The following is a 19,070-nucleotide window of genomic DNA, read 5'->3' on the forward strand; positions in this document are numbered from 1 at the left end:
GGGGAAAGACGACATACTGAGAGGTCAGAGTATGCAAAGGTCCTCACTGACCAGCAGAGCTCCAGCTGGTCCAGGAACAATACTTACACTTAGCCCTCCCTTAGGGAAGAGTCCTAAAGAATGGGAGAATCCTACCATTCTTTGGGAGCAGGCCAGGGGATTTCATAGGAAATGTACCCCAGGCTACAGATTTCTACAAGATGGTTCCAAATTACCTGTAAGGTTTTCAGCTACACTGCCCAGGTTACCAGAGCAGGCTGAAAAGCACCAATGTTTTTTATAGGAAATTGGGGGGTAGGGAACATTTGGACTTTTCCTATGAAAAATTCCATTTTACAAAAACAATAATGTTTTTGAAAAAACCTATTTGCAAAAAAACAAAAACAAAAAATCCAATAAAAAAAAAAAATCAGACTAGAAAAAACATTGACCACAATGAAAGATTTCCGCAAAATATTTTGGTGACAGAAAAAACAATAGCAACAAAGAAAATGAGAGAGACAGACACACACCACAGTACATATTCTTCATGAAAACACTTTAAAAATGGGGGCAGGGAGGTAAGAGGATCAACTACTTCTTGTACTTTGACTAAACTTGCTTAGAAGCCTTTTCAATTTCTGTAAGACTCTTTGGTTCTGTCTGTACTGAGTCCTACAGGCCTTTGGCCATAGAACTGGAATGCTGGAATGAATTTATTAGACAAAATTAAGGAGCTTTTCACCAAGTTCAAGTGCTGCTCTGTGTATTTTAAGGAGGCACTGACTCCATGGAAATCACCTCACCTTGCGGTTGGATGGCTGCTTGGGCTGTGGGCCTCTTCCTAGGGGTAAGGGCTGGCTGAATAGGCAGAATTCCGGGATTTGGTTGCGTCTGTCCTGCTTTAGGTCTCTGGCGTGGGGCTATGGAGGTTTCCGTTGTAGGAATGGGATCAGTCAGCCTTGGGGCGTGTGTAGGGGAAGACACAAAAACAGGGATAGAAAATGGTAAGCTGGTTCAAAGCTAGCTGCTTTATGAGACAGTTTACTGGGCTATTGAACACAAGAGACAGTGAGTCCCAAGGCAGGAAACTGCTTATTCACATAGTTTTGACAGACCTAAGGTAACCATAATCAGAGCCATCTAGATCAAAAACCTGTTAGATTCCCATTAAGTAACGCTGAAGAACAAAGAACTAAAATTTACCAACAAAGTTCAGACAAACCAACATCCTGGCTCAGTGGCCACCAGCAAGAAAGTTCTGTAAAAATACTATCACCTAATACTTACATAGTGCTTTTATCAGTAGATACCAGAGTGTTTTACCAAGTTCAAAGTTATTGCATTCTGAAGGAGAAAGTAACTGATGCAGACAGAGGAAAGGACTTGCCCAGGGTCAGCAAGCCAGGCAGTGGCAGAAAAGGGAACAGCACTTATACCTCCTGATTCCCAGCCTACTGCTGCGTCTGGTTTGCGGGACTTCCTCCATGACAATGCACACCGGGGAGGGGAGCTCATGGCATTGCTCTGACCCCTGCCTACAGCACTTGAGTAGCTAGTGAATAATCCAAATGAAAGAGACACTGGAGCAAATATACATGAGTCATTCCTACGCAGACTACTGCAAGTCATCTGGAAACTCAAACAAATGCATTTGCAAAATTAATCCAGTGTGTTCCTTTTGCCTTGTCTTATGATTACGGCTTTTCATTTTGCCGGACAGCTGGAACTTGTCAAAATTGCTTAATACATTCAAATGTTTGACACAACAGCCTATTTAAATCTGGACTTGTTATAGATTTATTATGGAAGAACAGATGAAGGGCATAATGAATTAGCTTTATGGGAGTTGGCATCCTTCAGTAGAACTGTACAGACTGGCATCTTAAAGAGTACTCTTTAAGAAGCTGTTCAGCCAAAGCATCAGGTGTGTGTACTTTTTCCTTCGAACCAATTTTGCTTCACATTTATCATCCCTTAATAATGTAAACCTGCCATGAGATGCTCAAGACCTCTTAACGTCTTCAGTATTTTTGCTCAGTGACCTACTCTAGTATTACTGAAGCACAGGTATAAAAATAGTACTAAGGGCAACTTCTGGGGCTAACTGGCACTAGGAAGATGGCATCACAAACAGCATTCTTTCAGATTTTGAAGAGGATGGCTGTCCACATAAAACCTATGAATACACTAGTCACTAGGCCAGTGTTTCAGAAATGGTATTATGAGGAACCTCGGGGTTCTGCAAAGTGAAAGTAAGGGTTACCATTACAAGAACATACTGAGAGATCAGAGTATGCTAAGGTCCTCACTGCCCAGAAGAGCTCCTACAGGTCTAGGAACAGTACTTACACTCAGCCTTCCCTTAGGGAAGAGATACAACAACATTTTATGATTTAAAAAATATTTAAGCATTTATGAATTTCATTAAAACACAATTTTCATTGGTGTTTGCCATGATAAATCTCCCTGTGTGATAGCAGCTTAGCCAGAGAATGGGGACAAGGTCACTGCTCTGCACACATGCAGTCCGTGGTGCGACCACCTGTTATGTACCACTTTAAATCCCTTGCTCACTCTCAGGGAAGGCAGATCATTTTGGGGTGGCTTATGACGAGAATATTAAGCTTTATTAAGATGTGCCATTCGCCAGTTGTTACCCTTTACCAGCACGTACTGGATTCTCAAATTGAGCAGCAACAAAAACAAAATACAGAAATCGACAGAATGCCACACCAGATATGCAAATCCAACTTGCCAGTATTAAACCAAATATAAATAGAATTTGCCAAGAAGGGGAAAAAAAAAACAAAACAAAACAAAAAAAAAAACCTTTTCATTGAAAACTGCCAATTTAATGCATATTAGTTTTTGAGCTTTATTGTTTATACACATTGTGGTTTTTGTTTTTAAATACATGCAAGTGAACCAAATGTTCGTCTCATGACCTTGTCTAGCATTTGTTTATCATTATCCTTCCTTATTTGTGGCCTACTTTTTCAGCTCCCTATATAAGACTTATTAGGGGTCCCACAAAATTCTTGAGAGTTTAAAAGGGTTCGTGGCCAAATAAAATTGGGAAACACTGTACTAGGTGGGAAACAGGGCACAGAGTACATCTTTGAAGAGATTACATTCCGATCTGAGTCACTGTGACACAACAACTAGGCTACTAGGACCTCAGGGAGCCAAAAGACAAGAATCACAGCGCTCTACATGGCGGATTTCCCATCACTTGGAGAATCCTGATCAGTGATGGGCAACATCAGCTAGCGAGTTGGACGCATGAGTGGCCCTCCTTCACCTCAGTGGGCCATAAGACTGTCGTAACCAAGATGGTCTCCTGGAATAGGGTAGGTTTTGCTAACTGCCCATGTGAACCTGGAATTTGCAGGATGTGCCAAATGAACTGCGGCAGCCCTTTGACTAGACCTTAAGGAAGCACACAGGTCTCACCATCTAGGTTATGTGCACTAACAGGTACTGCATGTGCGTGTCACTTATATAACACCAGTAGGAATAAAACTACACCGACAGAACCAGCAGAATCTGGCAACCCTGAGCATGGACAACAGTAAACAACATGTCCTTCAAGCCACACACAGAACACTGATGGACCACATGTGGCCCAGGGGCTCCAGGTTGCCCACAATGTCTCTAAATCATGGCCAATTGTGATTCCAGCAGACATGTTTCTAGTTCCAGCAGCAGCTCTGGGAGTCTGTGTTTTGCAGAGGTCAGACTACATACTCCAGGCCGTAAAATTTATGAAACTCGATGTGGTTGCTCTGTGTGTTGCTACTCTGGGGGCCTGACCTGAAGCCCACGGAAGTAAACTGGAGTCTTTCTGCTCATTTCTATATGCTCTGGAGAGGGCCCTTAGCAGGGATGCTACAGAGCAGATTAATGAAGCTTTGGCTTATGGACTTGAATAGCACTCTTTGAACGTAGCTGCTTGGTTTACAAAATCTAGCAACTGACTCAGATTCAGCATGATGCCTTTCACTTTCATGAGCAGTTTTATTTTAAAATTACAAGTCCCAGGATCACAATAAAAACTTCCGTCTATTGTCTACAGTGTGAGCCAAAAGATAATACTGGTGGTTTTTAAAGGAAACAGTTCAAAAATCTGAAGGAAAAAAAAAAGTTGAAAAGAGAAATGTATTAAAACACAAAGGCTCTTACCTGGCCTTTGGCTGGCTCTTTTTTGCAGCTGCTTCACTAGCTTTTACTGGGTCTGGGAGCTTTGCAGGGATCGGAGAGTTCTGCAAATCCAAAAGCCATTGGGTTTACTACACACAAAGTAGAAACCGTGTAGGACAAAAGGCCAAGTTTACAAAAAAAAAAAAAAAATCAGCTAAGTCAATGGCATTTAGGATCCTAAATCAGTCAAGTCTGCTCATCTTTTGGAAAAGGATGACTCCCCAAACATTAATGGCATGGGGAAATAAAGAATGGAAACTCTTTCAATGAAAAAACTGAGCGACAATCTTAAAAATCAAGATCACACCAATTTTACCATGTCTGGTTACTATTTTTGGTATTTGATTATAACATGACACAAATGGGCATTATAAAACACGAATACAGATCATAAATAAGATTGGTATGGAAAAATTCATGTACATTAACTCTGACAAAATATATAGCAGTGAATATGCCCCAAACAAGAGAAAAGGAACCAGAAGCTGAATGGAAAAATCATGTAAGTCTCCAAACTGTTCTCTTCAAGCAACTGGATGAAAGTTTTGTACCAATGAAATATCCTTCAAGCTCTTCTAAATCAAAAGTTTGAATTGTATTCTAACAACTTATTTTAAATACCAGATGAGTGTATTAGATTTACTAGACTTTCTAAGTGACATTTGGCTAATTTCTGTTAGCCAGACTAGAACCACAAACTCAGCTGCAGTACAGATTACAAATGCAATGATGAATTTGCCTGGAAAACAGTTCTATGAAACTGATCTAGTTTGCCAAGTTCCTATACACCTCTGCAGAAATTTCCCTAGACCGCCTTGAACCGGCAAACAGCCTGGCAGTAAACAAGTTGTGTATCCAGGCTGATTTTTTATTATGGAGAGCAGGGAGCCAAACCAAACTGAAAAAACCAGCACATGCTTCGGTTAATTTTAGGTGTGGGAACCCACGATGTGATAGGCTGGTTTTCCTAATATTCATGGTCTCCCACCATCCCATTTTTCACACTAATCATGGGAGTACGAAGGAATCATTTGCATACCACCACAGCTAGATTTCTATTGTTACTTGCGCTCAGGTCAATACCATGTGCATGCAACCTCGAATGACTTTGTGAACATCAACTGAGGAGGAGCAAAGCCTATATTTTCAAGAGGAGCTACTGATTTTGGGGGCTGAGGGGTACCCAACTTCCAAGCCACCTCCAGTGGGTCTGATTAAAAAGGTTCAGCTGAAATGCAAAAGAGACAGTCTATTCTGAAAATATATCTACATTGTTAATTTCCTCACTTTTTTCACATCTGCAATGGACAAGCCTCCAAACAGGACAGCATCTCAATCCTTCTCCTTCCCCACACCTCTCAATACCACAAGTCTTTGCTTGAGCAGTGCAATGCACAGAAACCACGCTGCCTACACAACCTTGATGAACTTCATTGCAAAATTCTGGAAATCCCATAGGCTGTCCTCTTTACAGGTCACATCACTGCGCCCTACCTTTGCTCCTGTACCACAAACAAAATGCACTTTAAAAGATACTTAAAACACCCCCACTCCCTGCCTTTTCTCCTTCTCGGAGATGTTTTCACTGCCTCCTTTGATAACACTCTGTCAGGCGCAAGAAAAATCAAGCCTCCCAAGATTTCTCTTCAGCCTTTTCACATCATTTAGAAGCTGTCAGATCTCATCACCCCTTCTGCTGCTGCTGCTGCTTTCAGAGATGGTGATGGATGGATGCCACCATGAAAACAACAAAATCACTTCCTTCCCTGCACTTTGCTGGTTGTCTTCCCCAACAAGCTTTTAATTGACCATCTGCCTCTATTACTCACTGGACAGGACCGGTCTTTTGTGCAAACACTGACTTCTAGTTGTTTCAGGGAATCAGCTGTTTATAATACCCCAGGGCCACAAACTAAATCAATGCCATGGGTGTTTCCAGCTGCCTAAATTACATGGAGATCAGGAACAATAGTGCAAAGGACCTTCAGATGCATTCCAGAGCCAACTCCTCTGCAGTGGTCCATGGGCTACTCACCTGTACATTTGCGACAGGGCACTCCCTCTTGGTTAACTTGAATGCAAAGTAGGAGACCTGGTAAATATCAGGTCTCTTGTCTGGGTCAGGTTCAAGCATATACCCTTTAAAAAAAATAAAAAAAGATCAGAAGATTTGGGTGCCAAATATTAGAAGACGTAGATTTTGTATCACTACACAGTGGATTGACATTGCAGTGATCAATTCGTCAGCCATCGATTTATCGTGTCCGCTTAGATGTGATAAATTGATCTCTGAGCACTCCGACATAGGACACTGAAGTCATGTAGACTACATCAACAGTGAGAGTTAGTGTAGACAAGGCCTTATGCCAGATTTGTACTACTTTCTCCTACCCTTTATTTTGACCATTACATAGAAAACTGTTTGGGCAAGGATCAGCTGTTGCTATGTGTATGGACAGCACCTGGCACAATGGAGTCTTGATCTCAGGTGACACTACAAGTCCCTACAATAATGATAAAGGTTTACGAGTTCCTATCACTCTGCCCATCTGCCTGAGGCTGCTGATATCCTTCAGCCACTCTGCCTTGTGTTCTCCATGAACTGATGTCCAGCACCAATTACATTTTACTATCTGCTCAAAAAAGATAGGACATATTGAACAGCGGAGAACTCCCAGGCTACTTTGAAAACATTTCTGAATCTGAGTTACTCTCACTCACAGCTGGCAAAAAGCAAGTGCTCTACAGAAAGCAGGCAAGATATTCCAGCTTTGCCAAGAGTTATGCATTGTACCCTTAATTATACATTCACTTTAGTCAGTAGGTTATTTATAATCATTTAGCGCTGCTTCTCAGTTCACAGAAGATGAAATCTTGTCACCAGTCTCAGTCACTGTGACTCTTTCCAGCTCCTGATGCAAACAGACTTATTGATGGAGAAACATTTCTGCATCAATAGACTTATTGGGCAAATTTCCACCTTAAACCAAATGGTCATCTGGCTCCATAGTTTCCCACAATGATTATCACAATAGAAACTGTCAAAATCATCTGTCACAGCCAATGCCCAAAATAAACTCCTTTGGTTCATTTGTGCATGTAAATAGGTCTGTTTGGAAAGAAAGGACACACTCCAGGTCCTTAGCTCACATAATTGGTAATTACAAAAAATGGGAGAGTTTTATTCTTAATGGGGAACCAAACTGTGCTACTGAAATGGCCATACTCACGCATGAGACAGTGCATGTCTTGGGAGTAGCGCGAGTTGTCCGGAATGGTGAAGTTCCCATCACAAATGGCCACTTGACTCTCCCCAAACGGTAAAGTAAAATAACACAATTTGTACAGTAAACAACCAAGGGCCTAAAGAGAGGAAAGAATAGCAGGAAATATTTCAGACTACAGTGACTACTACAACCATACAGAGGAAGGATAGGTCCAAGGATTTGACCACTAACCTTGAGCTCCTGGGTAAAACAGGTTCAGTTCCTTTTTCTGCTACAGGGTGGGGCAGCCCTCGGTGCAGGCAGGGGCTGGCACAGTCCCACTCTGACCCAGGATTCAGCCTGCTCTGCCCGCACTCCACCCCTTTTCTCAAGCCCTGCCTCATTCTGTCCTTACTCAGCCCCTTTCTCCCCACCAACATGACCCAGGGATTAAAGCAAGGGGAAGGATCAGGGCCCTCCTGCACTCTCCATGGCAGCAGGAAGTGAATCAACCTGGCCACAGCTTTGCTCTGCTACCCCCAGTGGCCTGGCTCCCACCTAGGTCACTAGAGAGAATGGAGCGGGCTGGGGTTGGGTCACACAGATTCCTGACATTGTGGTGAAGTAGAGCAACCCAGCCAGGAGACAGCAGAGCAGAGTAGGCTGGGGCTGCGATGCTCTGCTCCCGACAGCTTCTGCCACTGCTGGTGAGGGGTGGACCCTGCCACTGATGTTAGCACAAGCCCCCTTCTTCCCTTGACCCTGGCAATCCTTCAGGCTGTCCCAAACCATCCTATTTGTCTACAATGATGTTCTGACCAAAAGCAATTTCTGCTGTAGTGATCAGCTTCACTAGGTCAAGGTCTAGTCTATGGCTCTGGCCACAGGTTTCCTGCACAACCTTGTTCAAGTCACTTAGAGTACTCCAACCCAGAGTAGTTACCTGTCACACATGGATATCATCACTTTCCTACCTGCCATATATTAAAGCAATGAGGTGATCACATACTATGAGAATGGAAGGCAGTAAATACCTAAGATAGGCCACATACATAGATTGCAACACGCCTTCAGTGTCGATAAATTCATGGAGAATAGGTCCATCAATATTTATGTGATAGGATGGGTAGGAATGGTGGTCATAGCCTCTGTTTGTCAGAAGCTGGAAATGGGTGTCGGGGCAGGGGGAGTGGTGGATCACCTCTTCTGTTCACTCCCTCTGGAACACCAGGCATTGGCCACTGTCAGAAGACTAAATGCTGGGCTAGATGGACCTTTCCTCTGACCCGCTATGGCCATTCTTATGTTCTTCTGTTTAGTCTGCATATCAATATGTATATGGAGGGGACTGATAAGTAGTTGAAGGCACTTGAAAAATATCACCAACGCTGCCCCAGGAGAATCCTAAATACCTCTTTGGAGCATAGACACATGAACACTAGTGTCTTGGAAGAGTCGAACATGACCAGCATTGAAGCCATTATTATTCACCAACAATTTTGTTGGACTGGTCACGTGGTTCAGATGTCTGATCAGCGCCTCTCAAAACAGATTGTTGTCCAAGCTGGAGGAAGGACAGAGGAGCATTGAGGGCCAGCGCAAGTGATAAGGACATGCTGAAGGTACACATGAAAAAGTGCGGCATCAGTGTTGACACTTGGAAGACCCTTGCCCAAGACCATCCCCAGTAGGGAACGGTAACCCATGAGGGGGGTGGCACAATCTGAGAGGTCCCGCTGCAGTGTGGATGAGGAGGGGGGGAGAAGAAAAGAGCATCAAAAACTTCCCTGCGCCCCTCCAACAGCTACCAATACTTGCCCTTTCTGTGATAAGGCCTGGGGTTTCAGAATCAGGTTGATCAGCCATCAACGGACTCCCAAATAGGAGAGTGTGACATGAACATGTCCTACTCGTTATCGACTCACCACCAAGAAGAGAAAAAAATTGGTCCCTACTTTAAATTAATCTAAATATACTTCAGATGTGTTGAGCTGATTAAAGATAGTAGGAACTTAAACCATATAAATTTCTGTTGTCACAGTCAGCTTCATTAGGTCAATGTCTAGCCACAATGGCAAGCTACTTTTAAAATGCTCCAGGGTCCTGAAAAGATGCAGGCGTTATCTACCCTTAAACTTCAAAACAAACTGGGATAAACAAGCTGTCAAAACCCTCCTTGGGCTTATCTACATGTACACTTAGTTGGCAGCAAACTGGGGTACGATTCTGCCCCACCCCAGCCTCCTGACCTTTAACTGTCCATGTGGACTCTGCTGATAGCTTATTGATATGCTTTGCTGACTTCTTTGAAAAGAGACTACATCAAAGAGCATTAAACTACTAATGCATGTCAACTGGGTCCACATGGACAGTTAGGCCAGGTCTACACCATGACCAAAAAAAAAAATTTGATTTAAGATACACAACTCCACCTATAACAAGAAGTCCTGTGGCACCTTATAGACTAACAGATATTTTGGAGGATAAGCTTTCATGGGTCCTCTTTTCATGGGTCCTAAGGCCCTCTTGCCCATGAAAGCTTATGCTCCAAAATATCTGCTAGCCTATAAGGTGCCACAGGACTTCTTGTTGTTCTCGAAGATACAGACTAAACACAGCTACCTCTCTGATACTTGTCACCAACTCCAGCTATGCGAATTGCGTAGCTGGAGCCAACATATCGGAAATCCTTTGTCGTGCTGTCCCCGCAGAGGTAGCTCAATGGGAGAAAGTCTGCAACAGCGAGGAGTACTGGGATTGATGGTGGAGTCCTTATGGCATATTTAGTGTTGCCTCACTAGAGGTGATAACTGAAACCCTGGAAGATCGACTGCCAACACATCCGGTAAGTGCAGATGTACCCTTAGTCTCCAAAAGGCTAGAATGGGATAGATCCGTGCAGCTTGCCACAAACTACTTGTGCAGACAGCCGGCCCTGGAGAAATTCTCCTTGGATTGGCTACTTTTTATGGCACCACAGCAGTGTAATCCCTCAAACCCCAGTCCAGTGTCCCATCCACTCAGCCACGCTGCCTCCTAAACCAAGGGCTCCGCACAACACAAGCCCCAGTCCTAGACTGGCTCCCACTGAACACCAGTTACTGAAAAGTTCAAAATAGAATTACTTGTGTGTGCAGGCTCTTGCAGCACTGATCTCAGAGCAAGGAAAACCACCTCTTGCCCAAGAGAATGTACTGTTCTGAGTTTGTCTTCCTTTCATATACACTGAGCTATGTACGCAGTACAGTTATGGAGGCTATAATTGAATTCGCACACCAGTTACTGCCTATTAGCTAGCTCAGAACATTATAGAGCATTTAGCTACACCCAAGTGTAACCTGTAAAAACCAAGGCATTCCATTCTTTTCTATTCTTGATTTCTGACAAACCTTTATGCTATGACACCAGAGACAGGATTTTCTTTTCTTTAACTCCTTCCGATGTGAAGATAAGCCTCCTGTGTTCTATTAGGTTATGCAGGTACACATTACTCAACAGTCACATTTCACCTTCAGTAGGAAGGCAAGTCACAAACTGGTTTAGAAGTCAGCGTTAAAAATAAAAGCAGTGCAAAACTTTGTTGAAGAAAAAATCTGGTTTTCCTAGCATTAGAAAATTCAGGCCAGGTTTAGGAATCCAGGGCTGAGTTATTGTCCCAGACAGGAATCCATGTCAGGCTTTTTTTTTTTGGTTAAAAGAAAAATACAGTTTAATTCTTATTTAAGACCCCAAACCAGGTGCAGCTTGGGAAGCATAACAGGATTTGCACTTACACGTGTAAACTGCAAACAATCAATTTCATCTACCTCTATTTTAAAACATCAGAAGTAGTAGTAAAGGCAGGATGTCAACACGATTAGCCTGTTAAACACTAGCACTTAACTGGTTAACCTTTTTACCTCAGTGCCTTCCACCCATCCTATTGCTCAGCCCAGGCATGGTTGTGAGGTTCTACCTCCTGGCCTGCTGGGGCTGTTTTGGCACAGCACAGCTGGCAGCCACCAGAGTTCACCATCAAAGGCCAGATAACCGGTAAGCATACCACTAATTCTAATGCGTAGAAGTTAGTCATTTCACATCCCTCAGGTAGAGCAGAGACACAATCATGTTTCATGAACTGGCTGGCATCATTTGAAGTACTTTGACACAAATATCAAATCGAGGTTCTCCCTGCACACAGTTTAGTCAAAATTGAAGATTTTTTTTAAAAATACACACACACACACACACACACAAACATGCATGCTTAGGTATATGCAATAATTACCAAATAATCAAACCATTTTAGGTTAAGCATGCAGGTCACTTATGTGACTTTTGAGTGTGCTTCCATACATACCCATATATCTGCTTTTGTGGTAATAAGTTTGCCGCTATACAGGTTGACCATTTCTGGTGCTCTATAGGATAGTGTGGTGTACCTACAACAAAAAAGGTCTGCTAGTTAACTGAGGTAGTGAGATGGGGAAGGAAATCAATTCATTTTAATGGCACAGGATTCCCTTCCTTAATCCTTGACAATTTCAACTTTACTTTTCTATAACAGTTTTGCTAAAGCTCTAAACCAGCCACATTATTCCTAATGCGTTGGTAGGTTTAAGTTTTTTTACAGGATAGTGTGAAGCTGGTTATAAAGGAAACAAAAGTTAACGCTTTAAAACCTTCCAGGAAAACAAGGGCTATTGAAAGATCTTTTAAACAGCTGAGCGTTTGCTTACGAAAAGTCCAATCCTCTTAAAAACTGGAGCTAGTAACATTCAAAAATTCAGAATACTAACTTGCTATTCCACACAGGTTGTTTAGTTGTGCATCTCTTGTACTGTCCTCATGCATGGGGCTTTGGACAAAATCCAGACATTGCAACTGAGCGCTTGGCTTCTAATAAATAGGGTTCCATGCTGGGAATTCTGTTCAGAGGCATTATAAACCGGTACCATTTGTAACTAATGTCCTGGCAAGAGTCAGATACAGTCTAAAGGATCTCCATTAAGGAGGTTTTGTATCAGGGCAGCTACCACAATTTAAGAATGTAGCAGGCTTGTGTGCTACCTACCTTGATTATGGAAGGATGTGGCAAAAGGCTAGCTTCTTTTGCAAGCTTAGCAATAAGTGTGCAAACAAGCTTGGATGGCATTGCAAGATAAGGAGCACTATAAAATCTAAGTCAAACAGCTGTATATGTGAGATGCAGGAAGGAGTCACTTTTCACAGGGTTTAGTCATTCGCACACAGTTCCTAGCACATGATTTTATAGTCAGGCAGCGTAAGGGTAATCAAAGAGTATTCAGACACATTTGAGCCCTCAGGTCCCCCAATCTCTGTTCCTTCCCTTCCCGCCACCCCTCCTCCTCACCGCCGTGACTCAGGCTGCTACAGGATCACCCAACTCTTCTCTCCATTTAAAAGCTTCCTTGGGACTCCTTTTCACAGCCACCATCTTTCAAACCATCAGATCAACACTTGGTCCAATTTTCAGAGCCCAATGGCAGATTTTTGAGACAACCATAAGAATCTCTGCTGAGCAGAGATCCCTTCTAATTTTTTTCCATCCATGTGCAGAATCAATTTTGTTATGTGCACCAAGGCAAATGCAGACGTGGACCACCAGTAGACAGACATGCTGCCCACTGTGGGTGGCTGTAGGTGCTCTGCTGATCAGCTGGGTGGCCCCTGAAACTCTCCTGGGCAGCTGCTCAGCTTACAGGGAACACTGCTGCTGAGCAATGTATGGTGATCAGGGGTTGTCTTGACACATTCGTTGCCTGGCAGTGCAGGCAACCCCAGTAATGAGGAAATGAGAGAGATTGGCCCCTGTAATCCAGACCGCTGAGTTGGTCTGTGTCTCTGTCCGTAAAAGGGTTCCATTAGTCTCAAAGCAATTTCCTGGCTTTGTGGGGGAATGGGTTTCCTCAGCCCCCAGAGCATACAAATTACCCTGCTAAACCTATGCACAATTTAGCATTGTCATAACAGTTGGGCCAGCATCAGGGTCTTATTGTGCTAAAAGATGCACGAAACAGAACAACAACAACAAAAAGACAGGCCCTACCCTAAATAGCTTTTGGTCTAGATTAAAGACAAGAGGGAACAGATATAAACAGGTAAACTGTTGGTGGAATCAGTTACTGGATACCATGACAGATAGTGGCCCCCATGTGCCATGGGTTTGGATACCATGACGAAGGAAAGAGGAGTTTTAAGAAGGGGTCAGAAGGAGAACAAAGAAGTAGCTTTGTTAGAGGTTTTTAGGTGTGAGGGGTAGAATGGGAGAAAGCACAAAAGACTTTGTTTGAAACTTGGCAGCTGGGAAAAAGACCAGTCAGAGGGGGCATCTTTGTTGTAAGTGAAAGATGACAGAGAATGGAGACCAGGGAATGATGTACCCACACCACCAGCTATGGATAAAAAGGAGAGAGACACAGAGGCACTTACTTCTTGATCTCCTCTTCTACTGCATTCACGCCTTCCGTTTGAGGATTCTGGAATTTGTTGGTGGCACTTCCGAAGTCACAAAGGACATAATGTCCACGATCATGTAGTAAGATGTTTTCAACCTAGAAGCAATGCATGCAAAGCACATTCATTTCTTTGCATTAAAGAAGACTCCTCCTCATATTCCATAGCCACAGCAACACTAATATTGTTGTCTTTAGATTCCACAGCATACACGCTGGCTGAGTTTGAATAAAAACATGGTCTTGTAATAAAGAGGGAAAGAATTGTTACATATGAACCAGTAAGACGCATGCACACCTCTGGAGGGGAAAAAAAAAAAAAGTCACATGGTTGCTGCTGGGACAGGGTCCTCCCAGACTGCCTTGCCTCCAAGAAGATTGTCAAGTCCTCAGGACAGTGACTGTGTCTAAGGTGTCTCCAAATGCCCAAATGTATTTCCACTGCTGTGACCTACATTTTCAAGAGGGAACTTTAATTCAGTGCACTAAACACAAGATGCCTAAAAGGGCCTGATTTTCAGGAGATGCTGAGCATCTGCTGTCTGTAGGTAGAGGGGGGAAAGAAAAATCGGGACTTTATAAGTGATACCTCAAGCTGTGGACAATCAAAATCATTTTTTATATTTGGCTATAGAAGCTCTGCCAAGGAAATATAAGGTATCCAATACACAATGGTTACAGCTAAAGAAATAAGATCTAAACATACAACATATATACCTTAGATCTATCAGTCAATGACCAACATGTACTCCAGCGCTCCTAAGCAACGCTTCCCCTCCCAAATAATTTGCAGAACTAGGCCCATCAGATTCAGCCTAGTTCCTCAATTATCCTCCTGTCACAGAGTGTGGGGGATCACCAGGCCCCTGCACCCCATCTGCAGTCAGATGTGACTCTCTTTCAGAGCGTGGAACAGAAGGTTTATTAGTCGTCAGGGACACTGTAGAACAGACCACAGCGTAGAACAGGTGGACAGTATGATCTGTCTTGGGGAGAGGGGACCCAGAGGAGTCCACAAGCTGGGCCCTGGCCCTCCTTCCTCCCTCTCCAGCCAGAGCAGACTGTGCCACTCAATTGCACAGTTCCAATTCAAACCAGCCAGGCCCCTGCCTCCTCCTTTGCGCTGTTTCAGGGAAGGAAGAAAGGCATCACCTGGTTGCCTAGGTTACAAAGAGCATGGAGGGCCACTGCCTATGTAGGAGAGGTCATCACACGAAAACTCCCATCCCCACTATGCACCAGTGCTGTGCCTAGGGCAACTAAGGCACCCACCTCGGGTTGCTGCAGGACAGCAGGAAACACATGCAACCTCACCAGTGGAATAAAATCCTCACACCTCCCACTTCGTCACAACTTGTCAATTGTTGGCTCCACAGATCACTGAATCTTGTCCAGTCTCATCTTTATCCACACCACCAAAAGTCTTACAGCTGGATCTTGACAGGCCAAAGCCATACGACTGTATGCTAACCACCTATGGAGGGACACCTTTTTTCCTCTGGTTACTCCACATACGTAAACATTGCTGGAACACGAGTATTTACCGGCTTGAGATGACTATGAGAGTCATTGTGTTTCCACTTAGCGTTCAAACTAAGTGATTTCAACAAAGATGGAGGCAGAAAAATATGGAAAAGCATGACAGGATGCACTAGTGGTTTGGGCACTAACCTAGAATCAGAAGAGGTCAGTTCAAATCTACACTCTGCCACAGGCTGTGTCTGACCTTGGGAAACTCACTTGGCCTCTGTGCCTCGGTACCTATGGGGCTTTTGTGATGATAAAAATGTAAAAGCCCTGAGAGGCACTCAGATACTGGAGGATCTATGGATATATGAAATATATTGCTTTCGTGGTCCAAAACAATTGTACAAATGCTAGCAAATAAAACAGTTTTTAAAAGGGACTTCCCCTCAGAGACTATCTACAAAAAATTGGAGAATTTTTAAGCAACAAAAGACAAAGAAAATAAAGCGTAAAACAATTGCAGCTGGGAAAGAAAAAAGTACTGGCTTGCTTAATTCCTGCTTGTAACACCCCTCCCTTTCCACTGACATCCATCTGCTTTGAATAATGCACTGTACACAGCTGTTCTACCTAACAGGTCGACAGCAGCAGAGTTATTCCTTATTGCAAGCAAACCTGCTGTAAACATTGAGAATTCCCACATGCTTGGGCACTCAGACATCTAGCGATGTTTATGGTGGTGGCATCGGGCTCTTAACATGCAGGTTTCTTCTTAACCCATTTCAATAACTTCCAAGGAAAATACAGTCATTCAGATGAGGAATTAATTATTGTTCCTGACAGGTGGATTAACAGAATGGAGGCCCTGTTTCACAACAGGCAGGAGGTACTTTCTTTCAAGCCATTTCTCTCCACAACCAGATGATTACACATGCTGGTCTCTGAACTCTAGATGAAGTTAGGGAGAGCTCAGCATGCTCCATAGTTTACAGTCATAAATGGAGACAGATGCAGAAAAGCCTTGCTAGCCCAGGGACATAGCCTGCAACTTTGGACTCAGAGACAGTGGCAGCCCCCTGCTACCACAGCAAGAGAAAAGTGAATGAGGGAGGAGGATGGCTGAAGCGGTATAGAGTCATCATTAACTGAAAAGAGGCTGGTCACAGTGATCACGGATGGCAGGACATGGAACAATGGCCTCAAGTTGTGGTTGGGAAGGTCCAGGTTGAACATTAGGAAAAACTCTCTCACTAGGAGGGTGGTGAAGCACAGTGATGTTTGCAAAAATCCCAAGACAGATGTCTGTAGTTGGTGAGCTGTGGATTCCAAAAGGGTGTGGGGATGGAATAAAAATCAGATATAGTGCTGTCCAGCAGAGACTCAGACTGCCTAGTCACACTGCATCAGAAGTATGACATTCAGAGGATTAGTGGTGCTATAAAAAAGCAGAAATCCATAACGGGGGCATGCCAGCAAACAGACTGTGACTATGCCACAGCTCAGTGGAGGCTAAGAGAGCTTGAGTTTAGAATAGATCATCTGTATTGACCAGCACAGTGTATTAGGATCACTTGCTGCATCTCTGCTTGAGAGGAGACAAGCAGAGCCAGTCTCCTTTCCACGTGGAATGGAACGGGTTTCAGCTACACAGAACCATCACTCCTTGGAGCACGTGGCTTATTCATTTTGCAAATGGAACTGAACATGAAGGGAGGCTGAAGGCTGGCAAGTTACACAAACAATTGCCTGTGCAGGCACCACATAATCCATCACAGATGTCTCAGCATTATTTCTAGGATACATATTAAAAAAAGGTTTGTGAACAATTACAGTGATGCTAAAACCAAACTGTAATAGCGGGCGAGAGGTTAGTTCCTCTCTGCAAACCCTCTGGCTAACTCAAAATCAGTTACGCAATTTGTGCAATGCAAATTGTGCAATTTATTTTGAGTTAATTTACTTAGAACTTGGTGCCTGTCAAATAGCTGGAACCAGGGATACCGGGCTCAAAACAGTGCTGCTATTTCAAGCGGGGTATTTATCTGAGGAGTTGTTATTCCAGGATACATTTGTATCCCACAATAGCAACTATAGTGTAACCATAGCCTCGCTGTTGATGTGCACAGCCTATGCAATCTAGTGGAAGATTCCCATTGACTCCAACGGGCTTTCAATCAGCCCCTAGATTTGTCATAAACCAGAAACAGCTCATCCCGATTTACAGGCATCTACAACTGCATCCATTAAAGGGGTTTCATGCAGTTCAGCTGACTGTACTGTGCTCACAACTATGTTAAGAAGCATAGCATAGCCACACTTAACTGACTGAGTCTTATCACCTGGTTGCTTTGATGCCCATGGTTTGTTTTGCTTCTCTACACAAGTGGCACAGGGCCTAGAACAAATATCTGTTTAAGGCTTGGAAAACAAAGCCACATCCCTGAAATATCTCTGAATTCAGATGTACTCGTGGTGCTGCTCCTTGACTGAACATGTGGTTCAGGCATTTTAAGAGCTGGTTGAGAGGCAGAAGGAATTTATTTTGTGGGTTATGCTCCCAAGGGTGCTCCCACTGAAACCAAGGGGCAGAGTTGCTGACCAGAGGGGCTTCAACAATCTTAGCTTAACAAATTGAAGGCTGAGAGGTGATCTGACTGCTGTCAATAAATACATCAGGGAGGGAAACACCAGAGGAAAGAACAGCTATTTAAGTTGCAAGACCACACTGGCACAAGAACAAATGCATATAAAGTGGGCCAGGAGTAAAGGCAGGTTGGAAGTGAGATTTCAAATCATCCAGGCCTGCCTATTGGCATGGGTGGGTAGATAAAGGTGGCAACTGCCCAGGAACCCAGGCGATTTGAAAGGTCCTGGAGCCCCCAGCCATCACCACCATTACAGTGGAGCTAAGGTGGGCTTCCAACCTGTTGTGATTTTGTACCACTCCCAGAAGCAGCCGACACTGCAGCCCCAGAGGGGAAGGGAGTGTCTCCCTCCGCCCCCAGTACAGCTCCACAGCTCCCATTGGTCGAGATCTGCAGAGCGTGAGAGCTGAGGGGGCAGTGCCTGCAGGTAGCAGCATCTGGAGACCTCCTGGTCCACCCGCCTACGAGCCACTGCCCGAAAAACGGCGCCAGTTGCTATCGGGAGACGTCCGAGGTAAGCACTGCATCCCTGGACTCCAACCCTGTCCGCCAGCCCAGAGACTGCACCCCACCCGCCTCCATCCCTCTGTCCCCGCCTGGTGAAAGTGAGAGAGGGTGGGGGAAGAGCGAGTAATGGTGGATGGAATGAGCAGGGGCAGAACAGGGATATGGCCTCAGGGATGGGTCTCTAGGTTTTGCCAGCCTGTCTAACCCAGCAATCCACTGGGTGCGCACATGGAAACCCTGGCAGTGCCAAAAAAGCGTGACCAGCAGTGCAGCCGCTGGCTCACTAGGCCCCAGCCAGCACTGGCACAGCTCTGCCCAAATGTCAGGCGTGCCATGTCTGCATGGGCAGAGCTTGTTTGAGCATGAGCACCCATAGACCATTCTGCCCTGAGACCCAGACCTGATGTTGGTGAGGAGGGAGGCTCCAGACTGGCCTTTCAGTAGGAGCAGTGGGGGCAAACTAGCTTTAAGATGGAGCATAAGTTTATCAACAGGATTACATTAACAGGTTCCCTGGGACTGCAGAGGACTGGCCTCCATGATACAGGAGACCCCTTCCAGACCCATGTTCTTAATAGGCAGCAGAGCCAGGTGAATGCATCTGGAAA

The 19,070-nt window shown here is 44.3% G+C and overlaps 1 protein-coding gene across 17 annotated transcripts in view; it reads right to left on the reverse strand.

Moving 5' to 3' along the window:
- Positions 1–19,070, reverse strand: part of AAK1 (AP2 associated kinase 1) — a 107,451-nt gene that overhangs the window by 45,717 nt on the left and 42,664 nt on the right. For all 17 annotated transcript variants that reach the window (XR_012642995.1, XM_074982037.1, XM_074982048.1 and 14 more), the window contains 6 exons: positions 13,821–13,942; positions 11,728–11,809; positions 7,413–7,545; positions 6,218–6,321; positions 4,165–4,244; positions 786–940 (listed from right to left, as the gene is read on the reverse strand). Coding sequence is in view for 16 of the 17 variants with exons in the window: in XM_074982037.1 (XP_074838138.1) it covers positions 786–940; positions 4,165–4,244; positions 6,218–6,321; positions 7,413–7,545; positions 11,728–11,809; positions 13,821–13,942 (676 nt within the window). In the remaining variant the exon portion in view is untranslated. The remainder of the gene's footprint in view (positions 1–785; positions 941–4,164; positions 4,245–6,217; positions 6,322–7,412; positions 7,546–11,727; positions 11,810–13,820; positions 13,943–19,070) is intronic.

The sequence above is a fragment of the Carettochelys insculpta genome, chromosome 31 (genome assembly GCF_033958435.1).
Source record: "Carettochelys insculpta isolate YL-2023 chromosome 31, ASM3395843v1, whole genome shotgun sequence".
In the NCBI taxonomy this organism is placed as follows: domain Eukaryota; kingdom Metazoa; phylum Chordata; order Testudines; family Carettochelyidae; genus Carettochelys; species Carettochelys insculpta.